The sequence below is a fragment of the Tiliqua scincoides genome, chromosome 1 (genome assembly GCF_035046505.1).
Source record: "Tiliqua scincoides isolate rTilSci1 chromosome 1, rTilSci1.hap2, whole genome shotgun sequence".
Lineage (NCBI taxonomy): Eukaryota > Metazoa > Chordata > Lepidosauria > Squamata > Scincidae > Tiliqua > Tiliqua scincoides.
Genome location: NC_089821.1, coordinates 77,611,612 through 77,627,448, shown reverse-complemented (window position 1 = coordinate 77,627,448; position 15,837 = coordinate 77,611,612). Strand labels below are relative to the sequence as shown.

General features: G+C 49.0%; 1 protein-coding gene across 1 annotated transcript; it reads right to left on the bottom strand.

The window, feature by feature from the left end:
• Window positions 1-1,396: 1,396 nt before the first annotated feature.
• INHBB (inhibin subunit beta B) lies at window positions 1,397-7,213 on the bottom strand. The gene is made up of 2 exons (XM_066639551.1): window positions 6,817-7,213; window positions 1,397-2,172 (listed from the first exon to the last, which is right to left on the bottom strand). The coding sequence occupies exons 1-2, from the start codon at window positions 7,211-7,213 to the stop codon at window positions 1,397-1,399; spliced, it is 1,173 nt and encodes a 390-aa protein (XP_066495648.1).
• Between the last annotated feature and the right edge of the window lie 8,624 nt (window positions 7,214-15,837).

The window sequence follows — 15,837 nt, the reverse complement described above, 5'->3', positions numbered from 1 at the left end:
CAGTTTCATCTAGTATGGGTCGACACTTAAAATTGCATAGCTCATGCGGCACTTAAAAAAAAACCAACCCAAGAGAGATAGTGAGCGAAGAGAAGTGCACTGTCAGTTATCAACCATTCAAGGCATTGAAATCTGCAGTGCTATAATATCGTGCATTCAAGCAGTTTGCAAGTGCTGTGCTGTAGCATGGCTTTCTCAGCTCTGCAGCCATCCTTGACACCTTCTGGAAGGAAATTGGGGGGAGGACCATCCTCTCTCTCTCTCTCTCTCTCTCTCTCTCTCTCTCTCTCTCTTCCCAAGGTTTGTTAAATGTTCCTTGCCTGTTACAAAATTTGCTGCATTTTTTCTCCCAGAAAAATGTATACGCCATGTGACTGTAATTCCTTCTTAGGATTCATTGGTTGATCTGTGATATCACCAGGTTCTCTTCTCTCTGTCCTCCTCCCCAACTGCCTAAAAGATGCTCCTGCTGAATCCCCTGCTGTGGAACATAAATTGCAACTTTTGATGCTGCCGTTGTTCTGAGAACATCAAGACTGTATTATGGAGAGCGACCAACCCCTTTGTCAATGACATAACAGGGATTGCAATTCATGTGGAGTGGGGATGGGAGAATCTAGTGGTATGTTACAACACGAAATCATGCTAATAAGACATCATTCAGAAGAACACAGCAGTCATCATTATGTTGAGCTTTCGATAATTGCTTCTGGACACTTCTCCCTTTCTTCTTCCTTCTCTCTCTTGCTGCTTTTATCAGTGTTTTACACTGGAAATGCTATTGGCCCATTTGTGATATTTTAAAGTTGCATCAACCTCAAGAGGAAGGGCTTACCTTGCCTTCATTTTTAGAGCTTAGAGGTGGTGGTGGTCATTTGTATGCTTGATCGCTTAAATTCCAGTATACAGGAATATATTAGACTGTTTTCATGAACCTCCAAATGGTTCTGCTCCAAACACAGACAACCGACAGAAGGAATGGCTACTGCCCCATTCACTTTTAAGCTGGCAGACATATAATTCTGTTCCTGTTACTTGCTTCCTTCCCCCCCAGCTGCTTAGTGTGAGTGTGTGTGTGTGCGTGCGTGTGTGGTGTGTGTCTCTATGCGTACGTGCCTGTGTCCTTGGGCGTGTGGGTGGAATTAAGGTACTTCATAGCATTAGTTTATAAGTGGTAGTGTATTTTAGTGTCTGAGATCCACAAACTGCCACTGTCTTGACAACAGAGTGAAATAATACAAGTTGTTATTGCTGCTGCCGCCGCTGCCGCCTCTGCAGTGATTTAACATCCATGCCAGGAAGGATGAAACACAGCAAAATACCCCCCAATTCCATTCAGTGTGGGAATGTTCTCTCACCCCCCTTGTCCCCTCCCCTTTCAAACACACCCTCCAAATCAGGCGCAACCACATTCTTCCACAATCATATTGGGAACGTCCCTTTTCACGATGTTATATTCATCGTCAAAGTACAGCATGGACATTGTGCTAAGTTTGGTTGGGATACAACAGGAGTTCACAGTGCCAGGGTTCAGCCCTCGCATGCGGTATTGATTCACTACTGCAGTGTGAAATGAGGAAGCTGAGCCCGGGACGCCAGCCAAATAGGCCGGGCAGCTCCCTTCACAGTAATTCCCAAAGTAACCCAGTGGTGCTATGATCCAGTCATTCCATCCAATGAGTCTGAAATCAATGTAAAACTGTTGCCTGCAACACAAATTGGTCCTGCCATCGCACTCCAAGCCTCTTTTCCTGATTCTGTGTTTGTTGTTGGCCAAGCGGGCTTGCACCACTAAAAAAGGCCGGTGAGATTCATCCCCAGGGTCCACATAAATTGGCAGCACTGAATATTCTTCGCAGCCTTCGCACTGAACATCCAAGTTGAGTCTCCTTTCGCCTTTCTCAAACAGAGCCTGGATTGCTTCTGTCATTGGAAATGTGTGCCAACCACTTCTTTTGAGATCAACTTTCTTTTCAACCACATTCCACTTGTTGCTAGTGTCCGGGTCTTGGAAATACACTTTGACTCTTACTTTTCGTCTGCTGCCTTTCTCCAAGACATATGGAAGCAGCTTCAAGTAAAGCCACAGGCTGGCTTGAACCACAAACAAGTTCTGATTCCCTTCATTAGAAATGAAGAAATAGAGACGCACTCTGGAGGAGGCCAGGTCATCTAGGATATAAGAGGGAGAAAAATACAATACCATTAAGCCAGAAATAAGTAAAGTTTGTTTTTTTCAGACATATCTGCATCAAGTTACAATGCTAAAAATAACATTTAAAAATACCCAAAAAGATAAATTTATCAATTATAAATTGCCCAGTGGGCTAGGTAGCTAGCTCAGTATTTGGAATAGAAACCCATTACAAAGTCAGTTCTTGGAGAGAAACTAATCAGGTGAAAATGCCAGATCCTTAGAAATCAGTATACAAGTAATTATGGTCGGATAGATTGAGAGCCATGAAAGGAACTCTGTGAACACCTGGATAAGTGCTAAATAGCGTGTTTGGTTTTTTTAAAAAGTATTTTAAAGTATTGGTCTAGCAAAGGCAGCCTTCATGTAGAATTTTCCCAGAAAGCAGGGATTGTTAACAATCTGGGACATTTTACAGAAAAAGGATTTAGTTACAATGTTGATGTACTGTAATCTTACCCAGCTGCTCCATGACTTTTGGAAAACACAGGCACTTAACTAGTTTGATTAACTGAGGCCTAGTGAGGAAGTAAACTGCTTCTGGACTTTGCCATGCTCCTGCATCAAAAACATCCATTGCAGATTGAAAACTAGATTCAGGGGGCCACATTTTAACCTAATGTTCTATACTAATTTTCTATGTGCAGCTCATTTTTCTGTATATGGAAAATATTTGATTAGCCACTACTGCCATTTGAAGTGGTACAACTCAGACACAGAGTTACCACCTGAGTGAGAACTTGGATCTACAGTGTTTACTCCTGAAAGGTGTAAAACTGTGCAATGTAAAGTGCTTTGGACCACTTTTTAAGCCCTACTGCTTTGGGTGGGTGGGTGGGTGAAGCACATGCTGGGTTGCAGCCAACATTTCTCATGGAAGAATACAGCACCAGATGCTATAGTAATCTTGCTGACTTTAATGTACACATTTATAATAACAGCAATTTATGGCAAAACCACACACACACACACACACACACACACACACACACACACACACACACACACACACACACACCCCACTACCATCTGATGTCCCAGATATTTATGACCAAAGGTAAAAATTCTATGTACATTTGATTCAGTAAGTCCTACTGACTCTGAGTAGGTATTCATAGGACCAGACAGTTTGCAGGTTCATTCAATATACTTCCTTCAGTTTAATACAGTTCCTTCAGTTCCACTCCCTTCAAAATTCTAGAAACAGAGACCCCATTGCTGACACTATGAGCAAGAGCCTCTAAATCCTTGTTTAAGCCCAGCTGTTCTTACAGTGCCATTTAATCAGTACTCTATAGTTTTCTTAGAGTACTCTTAATCAGTACTATAAAGTTTTCAGATAGCACTTTGTAATTATCTGTTAGAAAGGTATTCCTAACCTGTTCTTTCTGGGTCCCATTGTACAGCAATACCTTGCACTTTCATCTAGTCCTAACTTGTGATTTTAATGTGTACTTCTGAACATCATTGTCACCTGTACATTATCATAGATGTGTCAATAACATGCCTACAAGCAGTCAAGGCCTAGTTACAAACCTACATGCAATATGGAAACTTGTGAATATGGTAATCAAATAAATAATGATCACTTATAGCAGTAAAAAAAGTATAATAAGCATAGTTTAGAGAAAAAGAAGAGCATTCCAAAAGAACTAAGATCCATCTATCTTCCCAGTCTGCATTCACTTATTGCATCTATCCATCCATCTCCCACCCCAGCTTTTTTTATTTCAGTGGTTTTCAAACTTTGTGTCTTGAGAGAACCTTTCCCCATCAGCTCATCTGCTGACAAAACCCTGGATGTCTGCCATGGGTTCTCAGTATCAGTCAATGAATTTAGGAGCACATTCTAAGGCACACATTCAAATAATAAGGGACATTGGCCATGATTGCTAGGCCTCAGCATTACCCTATGTGATTAGAGAGTGTAACTCAGAATACACCCAACATTCTTCTTTGGTTGCATACCACAGTCAGAGCTAGGATAACAGTAGCGATACCAAGCGTTCTTTTAGGAAAGCTTATCCACTCTTACTGATCTGATGGAAGAATCCAGACTCCCTGCAACACAATTTGAAACCCACTGATCTCTTAAAGCAGGGGTGTCCAAAGTTTTTAGCAGGAGGGCCACATCATCTCTCTGACATTGTGTCGGGGCCTGGGGGGGGGGAAGAATTAATTTACATTTAAAATTTGAATAAATTTACATACGTTTACATAAATGAATATATTAAAGATGAACTTGTATGAATGAATGAAGGTCTTTGGATAGCTCAAGGCCTATAAAAGGTCTTGCACAAAGCAAGGCTGGCCTTTCCTTTGCTGCTGCTACTGCATCACAGATGTGAAACAACAAGCAGTGGAGGGAGCCCTCATCCCACAGCTCACACAAGAGGTCAAACAGCCACCCTCAGCTGAGAGCAGTTGCGTCGGGCCAGTCCAGGCTCCAACTCATTGGAGACTGGGGACTCCTTGAGGGCTGCATTGAGAGGCCTTGAGGGCCGCAAGTGGTCCCAGGGCCGGGGCTTGAACACCCTGTCTTAAAGCATTGGTGGAGGGACTGAGGGGTAGACAGAAAGAAAACAAATTGTTCTGGTTTATTAACTGGCAAACTGTAAGCTAGTTAGCTGAAAAGGTGTACATGTGAAATACAAAGGAAATGAGGGAAAGATGGTTATGATACATTATTGCATAGAACATATGGATGGAGAGATGTTCTGTATAGATCTAGACTGAATACTTTTGATGGTGCAGGTTGATTCTGTCTCAGATGCAACAGACCAATAATCAGAATCTGAAAATGATAAAAGGATAATTCCAGCCCCTAGATTAATTAAACCATGGATGGATGGATGGATGCTATAAAGAGGAGCATTATAGCATTATGGACAAAAAGGGTGACAAAACCGGAATAGGTAGGTAGGTAGGTAGGTAGGTAGGTAGGTAGGTAGGTAGGTAGGAGAAAGAAAAATGTTTATTCCCAAGTTTGGTTATTATAGTGGGCAATTACATACAGACAAGCAATCTCTGTGGCAGATCATGGATGAAGGCTGCATTCCTATCCACACCTAGGAGTAAGCCCCATTGGCTATAATGGCACTTATTTCTGAATAGACATGCACAGGATTGGGCTTTAATTCAGTAGAGCAGTGTGAGTAGACAGGCAGATGGGTATGGGATAGGTAAACAAAAGGGGAGCCAGAGAGATGGGTCTTACAGAGTTTTAGAATTAATTAATGCATGTAATAGGCAAATGAATTCATGGACTGATGGCTGAATGGGACCACCAACTGGGCGTGAACATAGATCAAGAATACATGGAATGTGTATGTTAGCAAAGGCCATAGGGTACAGGACACAGGGCAGATGGATATGTGCAGCAGATGGTTTGGATGGCAAGAAGGAATATAAGGCTATGCATGCCAGCAAGATGATGGAGCAGAAGGCAATGGAGAATGTGTGTGATGGTGATGGAAAGATAAAAAGATGGATGAGTGTAATAGAACATACATAAAATGGGACACAAATGGGGTGGGCAGATATGCAGGTCACACAGAGATAACTGACAGATATTGCAAGAGGAAGAGATAAATAGATGGGAAATATAGGTAGGTGGGGCAGACAAATGGATGCAGTAAGTACAAGAATAGAGGACTGGGTGAAGAGAAAAGTACAAGAATAGAGGGTGAAGAGAAAAGGTCATGCAAGGTTAGGGATGGGGTGGGTAGATTGTATGACACTAGAAAACAGAGGGTGTGGAACAGATAAGTAGGTGGATTAGAAGAGAAAAGATAGGTGACGTGAGAGATAGTGAATGAGTAGTGGTAAGGGTATGTGCATGCATGAGTGTTGCAGAAGTGTTTTGAGTGCAGCATGCTTGAACATAACGTCTGAGAGGGAAGAATATATCAAGATATCTGAGCTTCAAGGCCCTCAGGATGGATGAATGCAGCTGCACTGTCAATGTGCTAAAGTAGTTAAGGAGTGCATTGACTGTAGCAACTAGTGCAACTGAATAAATTGGGTGGACTTGATGGATGGATATACAGAGAGCACACCAATCTGAATAGGTGCTGTATCCGTCAAAAGGATGAGGAATGGATCTGCAAGTCAAACTAATGAAGGGGTGGCTAGATCAGATAGAACTGACTCTGGGCCCAATCCTATCCAACTTTTCAGTGCTGGTGCAGCCACAATGCAGCTCTGAGGAAAGAGAACAAACACTATCTTACCTGGAGGAGGCTACTCCCCACCACAGGATGCAGCGCATGCCCAATTGGCACAGGTGCACCAGCACTGGAAAGTTGGGTAGGATTGGGCCCTGTGACATTTACAAGCCAATGAAGCAGAAATGTACGAATAGAGGTGACAGGTGCTAAGCCTGTAGGACCCAAAGATGAGGGCAGGACGAATAGGAGCCAGAGGGAAGGGACTGAACAGGATCAATGGGGTACTGGATCTGCGGGGGGGGGGAGGCCCTGTGAATGCCAAGTTCTGGGATGGAGCCGCAGCGCACACAGCCCCAAGAGGTGAGCGGCGGCTCTGCAGGCGGCTGGCTGGCTGGCTGGCTGGCTATGGATGCTGAGGGCATCGGCGGGGCGAGGGAGCAAAGCGGCGCCCACCTGTCTCGGCGAAGCTGATGATCTCGGAGACCTGCTCGTGGGCCGGAGGCCCCGCGCTCGCCTGCCCGTCCAGGCTGGGGATCTCGACGCGGCCGTCGTCGCGCACCTTGCCGGCGTGCAGCTTGCGCAGCGCCGTGACCATGGCCGCCTTGGGCACGGCGTGGGTGATGTTGGGCCGGGCGCGCATCTGCAGGCGGCTCAGGATGTGCCTCTTGACGGCTTCCAGGAACTCGCCGTCCACCGTGCCGGGCTCCTCGGGGGGCCTCCGGAAGCCGCACGACGTGCAGGTGTCCTGGGGGGCGGCTCCAGGAGGGGTTGGCGAGGCTCCGGCGCCGAGCACCAGCCAGCAAGCCGCCGCCAGCAGCAGCAGGGCCCCCCTCCGAGCCGCCCCGTCCATGCCGATCTCCAGGCAGTTCCGCGCTAGGCTGGGACCGGAGCCGGAGCGGAGCCGGAGCCGGAGGGCGGCCGAGCGGGGCGCACGGAGCTCCAGGAGAGGCGCGCTGGCACAGGAGGGGCGCTGTGCTGGGGGAACCGGGTCCCCGAGGCGGCAGCCAGCGGGCTGGCAGAGGGCGAGGCCAGGTGGGGCGGGGGCGGCGAGGGGGCGATCCGGAGAGCTGAGCCTCCCCCGGGCAACCGGGTCCGGTCACTGGCCAGCGGGCATCTCCGCGGCGGGCAGCTCCTTCTTCATGGTTTCAGTGGTTCGCCTCCAGCCAGGCAGAGTCCAGCCACAGGCGGGCAGGAGGTGGGCAGAAGGGCGATCTTTTTTAGTCTAGAGTCATCGGGGGGCCAGAGGGGAGGGGGAGGTGGGGTGGCGTGGAGGATCAGCCAGGCAGATGGAGAGTCAATCCAATTTATAGCCACGGGCTGGGGACACTCCAATCAATCAGGCCTCCCTGCCTGTCTCCACCAGGGAAGGGAAGGGAAGGAAGGGGCAACAGCAGCCAAGAAAGAAAATTGCAAGATCCAACCCAGCCAGCCGGTCCCTTGAGACGCTCGGCAGCGCAGCTGTCCTCTTGTGCACGGCCGACGCTCTCTGCAGCCTTGCTTGGGTCGCCTGCCTCTGGAGAGCCCAGTTAACCTGCAGCTTCAAGCCAAGAGCGGGGAGCACACGGGGTGGGGGTGGAGAGCCCAGTCGGATCCACAAAGGCGATCGCTCCTTCCTTCCTTCCTTCCTTCCCCCACCTTTTCTTTTTGGGGGGGTCAAGTTGGGGCGACAGTCCAGTCGATGGGGCCCCTTCCTGGGGGTCCCGCGAGCATGCAGCTAGCTGTGCACCTTGGCGCAGGAGTGCGGTCAGATCCAACCCCGGGAGCAGCCACCGCCAGGGAAGATCTCCAGAAACGAGTCCCCAAATCGAAGCCGGCGAGTCCTGCTCAGTCAAAACTCCTCGCTCTCTTTCTCGACTCGTTCTGGTTTTTGGCACTGGGATTTCTCATGAGTAAGGGAAAACTGGCTGCACTGCCTCCCTCCGAGAGCGGATCTTTGCCTGCGCCTCGCTGGATGTTAATTTCTCTCTCCGTCTCTCTCTCCCCTGAACCTGACGTTCCGCCTCCGATCGCCAAGTGGAAGGTCTCGGTTGGAGAAGCGCCTTGTTCCTCGTTTATCTGCCTCTAATCTCCTGGCGACGGGTCCCCCCTCCTTCCTTTCCTCCTTTCTTTCTTTTGGACTTGCCAAATCACGACATTGGGCCACTTTTCTACTGAAACTTTTATACAGAAGTTAAAACCACGTGGGAGCTTCCACCTATAACAGACCAGGCGCCACAGGCTCCGCGCAGTGGAGGAGATTAAGCATTTTGCCCCCGGGCTGCTGCTGCTGCTGCTGCTGCTGCAGTCACTTCCTGATGTGGAAATATTAACTCTGCTGCTCCTTTAACTACGCCCCCCTCCCAACACAGTAAATACACACACACAGTGGGGGCGGGGCGGGGTTAAAAGACGGTGCCAGAGAAAAGGGGGCCAAAATAAAGGCAATTCAGTAAACCAGCCCCATCCATTCACCAATGTGGGCGAGGGCTGTGCGGGGTCTCCAGTCGAAACTTCTGCTCAGCCCTCAACTATCTCTCACTCAGCTCCAAGACGTCCATTTCCAATATGGGAACAACAGTACTGGCCCACCTTGCAGGGTTGTTGTGGGAATTTCTGAGAATGATATACCCACCTGCTTGAGCATAACAAGTACTAGACATCTATTTAATTTTTATCCTATCTTTTCTCTAAGGAGTTCAGGGTGATGGTGCCCGCTTTGGGTCTCCTCTTTGTCCATTGTACCTTCACGACAGTCCTGTGAGGTAGGTTCTACTGAACTGACGTGAAGTGGCCCATCAATTTCATGGCTGAGTGGGGATTTGTATTCAGGTATGCGCGAGTCCCCTGACCAATGCAACTCTAGCCGTGAGCATAGTGGGCCAGCAGATTCACAGCCCAATCCTGGGGCTGTAGGCCCCAATCAGTCTACTCAGAAGTAAGTCCCATTGGAATCAATGGGGCTTACTCCCATGAGAGGCTAGGATTACAGGCTGAGACTTGAGTTCAAATCCCAGTTCAGCCAAGAGTGTACTGCCTCAGTTCCCCATCTGTAAAAACGGCAGTACCTTGCTGACAAAGATGAAATGCGTGCACAGGTGGGGGTGAACAAGTAGGGAGTCTGGAACGGCCCTGCCACAATGGACATGTTTGCTCGGTCTTTTCTTTCTCTGGACATGTGACACATGCGCCTGTGTGGAGGCCCTGCTCGCAGGGGCACATGCTTGTGGTGGTGCGCGCTCGCCCCAGGGACCGCCGGGCTCGGGGCACACACAGAGTGGAGCCCACCGCGCCCTGCCTGTGCCTGCTTCAGGGCTGCAGTGTGGAGCCTGGCGGGGGGCAGGCGGGCCATGGAGTCATTTCTGCGGCGGAGAATCCTGCCGCTTCGCAGCGCTCTGACGGCTGCTGTCAGGGGCTTTGCCTCGTGAATGATGCTGCTGCTGCTGCGAATGGGTCCCATCCAGAAGCGGGAGGGGGATAACTCCTGGGCTCCCACTGGCCGAGTAGAGCCGGGAAAGGCGGAGGCTGAGTGCGGGGAGAGAGAGAGAGAGAGAGAGAAGGCGAGAGGCCGGCTGCTGCCCTGCGCGCCTTCCTGCTTGTTGATATTCCGGGGACATTCTCGCTCTAGGCGCTGCCGCGGGAGTGTTTCTCTGCGAGGAAATCCCGGGCTTGGAACGACTCGCTCCCAGCTCGCGGCCACCCAGCCTTTCCCCTCCCGATCCCTATCTAAGGGGGGGGGAGCGCTTGGCCTGCTTGTCCCCTGGCACCTGGGGGGGGTGTCCTGGATTCTGTCCACCATTCGCTTGAGTAGCGGAATCTTTCGCAGGCAGCCGGAGCTCCAAAGGGCGGCGGAGAAAGAATGGCTGGGATGGATGGCAGTGCCAGTAGGAACCTTGCCCTGAGCCCGGGCAGACAAAAAACCCAGCACACGAAGCCAACACACACACACACACACACACACACACACACACACACACAGAGGCCAGCTGCACCCTCCGATCCCTGCCCGCTTCCAGCCCCCGCCCCCTTCCCCAGACCCTGTGCCCACCCTGGTGGCACGAACAGAATCCCTCACCAGTCGTCACCACAAAGAGGGCGCAGCCCAAACAGTGCCGCCCAACCCAGCCGGGGCTCACCACGCGGGTTTCTCCGCAGCCACCGGACACGCGCGCAACACGCACACCCGCAGCGCACGTGGTTCAGCCAAAGTACTGGGTTCACTGGCAGTGACGTGATGGGGACCCTTCTATCGTCGGCAAAGCGCTGCTCGGCTCTTCCCTCGGCCTGGGCTTCAAGTCCATTGCTTGTCCTTCTTCCTTTCAGTGGGATCGGGGTCGGATTTTACTCGACCCTTGCAATCAAGGGGGCTCACGCCCCAAGTCTCAGCACTTCTCGCCCACCCCCCAGAGCTGCAACACAACCCACACACACACACACACAGAAGGGGGTAACGACAGAATAAGAGAGAGAAGTCTCTCTCTCTCAGGGACGTGAGGTGCGTGGGGAGACAGGTGAGGCAGAGCCTCCCCACCAGAGCCCTTCGGAAAGCGCCGCCACCTGTGAGGCACCCAAGCAACCACAGCCCACACGCTCCGCACCTCCTCCCTCTGCGCGTGGGTTGAGAGTGCTTGGGTGCCTCACAGGTGGCGGCGCTTTCCGAAGGGCTCTGGTGGGGAGGCTCTGCCTCACCTGCCTCTCCACCCACCGCCCGTCCCTGCTGCCTCGTCTGGAGAGAAGACCCGCCCGTCCACAGCACCGAGGGCAGCCTGCTCGGATGCGTGCAGGGCCACAGCATCGACGTGCCCCGGCCACGGAGAGAGGCCCCTTCGGATCACCCCAGGGTTTCCGATGGCTTCTCCAAGAGCCACCCGTCAGCCTGCTCACCTGCTGTGGGCAGAGCAGGGCAGGGCCGGTGCCCTTTGCCTTTGGGCTCCAGTGGGTGCGTGTTTGACAGAGCAGGTGAAAGCGCCGCTGCCGGCCACGGGCGGCTGGATCATCGCCCTGATACGGCGTACCACGTAGGCGGCGCGGCCGCCTCTGGCGTGGAAACTCTGGGCCAAGGGCGCCGCCTGTCGCCTGCTGCTGGAAAGGGGCCAGCTGGCCGCGGGCGCCTCGCCGCCGCCTCCTCCGCAGCTTCTGCCAGCAATTAAGGTTGCATCGGGGAGGATGAGGGCGAGTCGGGATGGTACCAACCACCGCGCACGCACAGGCGCCCGCCTCCCTCCTCGCACTTGGCAGGGAGGCTCAGCTGCCATCCCCAGCCCGCAGGAGCAGCCACTGGGCTCCAGGGGATGCACCGGGGAGCCTGCTGTAGGCTCGCAGCATCGCTCAGGAGCCCCTTTCTCGTGCTGCTTTTTAGGCCAGGGCATTTCCTTCCCACTACATCTCTCTGATGCGGTGCCAGCATCAACAGGTCACGGCCCAGAACACTCTCCACAAGGGAGGTGACAAAAGTCTCCGAAAGAGCTCCCTGGTCAGTGTGCCAGGGGGCCACCTGCGTGAGGTAATTGGGTCAAGTGCTGTGACCCCCCTCACCCAAATCTGGGTTAATCTCCCATCTCCAGCTCAGATTTCTATCAGCTTGACAGATTAGATCACAGCTGATCAGAAGCTGCTTAGGGCGGACCTTCCTCCACCTTCCTCCACCTCCAGCAACATTTCTGCCCGCCACCCTCGCTGTCCCTCTGCTGTGGAAGCTCCCTGCTCTCCTGTGGCTCCCTGAGGACTATTGGCAATGGTGAAGAACATGAACATTCTTGGACAAATCCATGCACAGATGTTTTTATCAGGTCTAGACGCACATAAGAACATAAGGTAATGCTATATCAGACCAGAGGCCTGTTTTCCAGTACCTTGCTTCCCACAATAACCAGCCAGATGCCTTTGGGAAACACCATTAGCAGGGCATGAAGGAGCCTGTGTTTTCTCCCACCATTGTTCCCAGCAACCATGTTCCGTTACATAAGAAATGAGAGCCCTGCTGATCAGGCCAAGGACCAGGCCATCTAGACCAGCCACAGTGATCACCAGATGCCTCAAGGAGCACATGAGACAAGATCCCCATATTCCATTGCCACTCCCTTTCATCTGGCATTCAGAGATAGGTTACCTCTAAAACCCAGATGATGCATATAATTTCCTTTATATGCATATAGATTGACTTTTCCTCTATAAATCTGTCCAATTCCTTTTTAAAGGCATCTAGGCCAGGTGCCACAACCACATTATGTGGCAAGGAATTCCAGGGATTAATTACGCACTGAGGCTGGTGCATACTACATCTGATCCTGGAGGTACCATTCAGCCATCAAGACCAGTGATATACGTCTCTTTCATGAATTTGTCTAATCGCCTCTTAAAGCCATCTAAACTAGTGGGCCATCACCACATCCCGCAGAGGTGAATTCCATAAATGAATTATGCATTGTGTGAAGAAGGCCTTCCTCTTGTCTGTCCTAAATCTCTTGCCACTAGTTTCAACAGCTGAGTTCTAGTATTATGAGAGAGCACAGAAAAAAACTTCCGGTTGGCACACTTGAATTTTGCAGTTTGTATATCCATGGGCCTTCAGCCTTGTGGTTCCCCCATTCACTAACTCTGTTGTAGACAGTATTGGGTGATTCTGGGAGTAGTGTGCGTCAACCTAATATATGATGTCAACATGGGGCTCCCTGCATCACATTGTATCCACTTTTAACAACCAAGTGCTTTCATCTTAATTCTACAGAACCATACCTGGCAAATGGCCAGCTTTTGGGCAGGGCCACCTTTGAGCCTTATACAGCACATTAAAATTACATTACTTGTTACACTGGGAGCATAGAGCTTTGGGCTTTGGCAACCCTTCTTTATCAAGTTCCATCAGGGCCTTCTTGCCGTACATAAAAGCATAGCACACAAGCAACATTTGCCAAACCATACCAGCCAGTCATTTCTAACTGGTATTTCTAACTTCTTCCCTTTGCCACCACACCTCTCAGTTCACTCTTCCCCCTCCCTCTTTCCAGTGTGCTTCTGCAACTCATTCACTCATGTTTCCAGTAGGTCCACTAGACAGCTGTGTCCTTGAATGACTTCCTTTCATTACAATGGCACATGGCTGAGGAGATGTCCCAAATGCAATGGCTGAGAAGATGTCCCAAATGTGCCACTGTACAATGGGATCCCAGCTGCAGTTGAATTTATAAGATTAGACTGCAAGATTAACGTATTTCCTTGGAAATAAGAACCAGGGCACTTTTTGGTGATTTGGAAACAAGAATCAGCCTGCTTTTAAGAGTCTCTTTTTTCCTATCTAAAGTTTGTACATACATTTCCATTTTCACAGCAATCAAAAATCGCAAGCAGGGAAATCCCCATCAGTACAGAAAAGGAAGTGGACATTACAGGTAGAGTGACTTGATGTACCAGCTCTAAGACAGCAATTCTATGCACACTTTCTAGTGTGTAAGCTCCAAGTAATTCTTCTGAATTACTTCTTACTTCTGAATATACATGCTTAGGCTTGCATTGTACATCACATACATTTCAACAGAATTTAGATCCAAATAATTGGACTATTATTTATCCATGGCATTTATTCTTAAGGCAAGCGCAATAAAGGTTGTCATATAAAACTTGAATATCCTAAGACCAAGTAATAAAGAAAATGAGAAATGCATTCTCCCAAATCTGCCAGCTTCCAGCTTTCTGCAAGTATATCATCAATTGCACCTCACTTGTCAGGAACAAATGGGGGGTGGTAGGTCTCTTGCAGGGCTGTTACATATTGATATACCTAGGAAATTAACACCTGTGCTGCAGGTTTTAATATCATTCAATATGATTTCATTTTCTAGGCTAGATGAGGACTTGTGATCTTTTTTTCTTATTTTTTTTCCTGACACCCCATTTGCAAGTATTAACAGCCTCCGCAGCTTCATGTCTCTAATCTCATTTGCAGCTCATATAGCAAATACAAAAGCTGGCAGTTTATTCCAGCATGAAAATCTAAATATATCAATGTCCAGAGATTTTTTGCACATAGGTAAGATGGCTGAGTTATACAAATGGTTACATGATGACCATTTTTTTTTCTCCAAAAAGATCAATTCCCTCTTTTCAAGATGCTGTACTTTTGAAAGCTAACAAAATTCATCATGAAAAGGGGGAGATGTGATCACTGCATTCTTATATGTTTTTTGCTTGGGAGAAACCTTATTGATTTCAGTGGGACTTCTGAGTAACATGAATAAGATCAGGCAGCATGTGTTTGCATGAGTATCTTGCCAATAAATACTCCTAATCTTATACACCTGTCCTGCTTTAAAATTCTGCAAATCTTGTAATCCTGCTCTGCTGTCATAACGAGGGAGGAAAAACCTCTGTACCAAACATTCATGATTTAAAATGTGACTTATAACTCTCTTCAACATACTTTAAACATGCTATATGTGAGAACAAGAGAGAGAGAGAGGCTTGACATCAAACTCTGCGAAATACAGTAGCCACTGGATTGTCACTCTTAAAGTTGAGAATTAAAAGTTGCTTAATTTGGACAAACCACCTCCCCAACACACAACTAGGCAGCAGTGAGCCAGGCCCAGTCTGTGGCAGGGAGATCTGTGCAGCGTATATGGCCCTTTATATGAACAGATTAGTGGACATATTGTCCAAACAGCCCCCTCATTAATTTAGTCAGGATGAGGCTGTGAAGAAGCTAAGCATATAAAATCATGTACAGGATGGGAAAGCAAATAAGCAATTAAATAAATGAGACAATCAAATGCACTTGATTTTGTGCACATATTTTTCTTGCTAGAGTGCCTGATTTGTATATTCGTCAAATTTTGTTGCCTAAGGACAAGGTGTTTCTATATGATAAACTTATGTTCGGGAAACATGTGCTTATCTCATAGGATTAAGCCTTAAGAAGGAACAATGTTCACGTAATAAAAACATTGGGTTGGTATTGTTTTGACTGTTTTGCTTCCTCAGGCAAAAATTTTTAAAGCAACAAGTGTGTTTTTCTTTACATTTTGTACAGAATATAGTGCAAATTTGGATATAGCTCTTTCCATGACATGGGGCCCAATCCTATCCAACTTTCCCGCACTGATGCAGCCATGCCAATGACTGAGCATTGCATCCTGTGGTGATGGGGGGCAGTCATGGAGACCTCCTCAAGGTAATGGAACATTTGTTCTCCTACCTTGGGGCTGCATTGTGACTGCATCGGCACTGGAAAGTTGGGTTGGGTTGGGCTCTAGAGCGGCTTGGCCTTGTAAATGCGGCTGTTTGCATTGGATTGAGGCAGCAGAGTTTAAGAGGCACGGATGTCATATTATCAAAAAAGCTGATGAAAAATGAAGAAAATTGAATACAAGATAGGATACAGATCCATTTCTCAGCATTTCAACCAGAATCCTAGCATCAGTGGTAAAGGGCAATTGGCCTCCTTCTGGGCTGCCTCCCAGGAAAACTTTGTTGACCATTGTGGGAACGGGGTGCTGAGCTTGA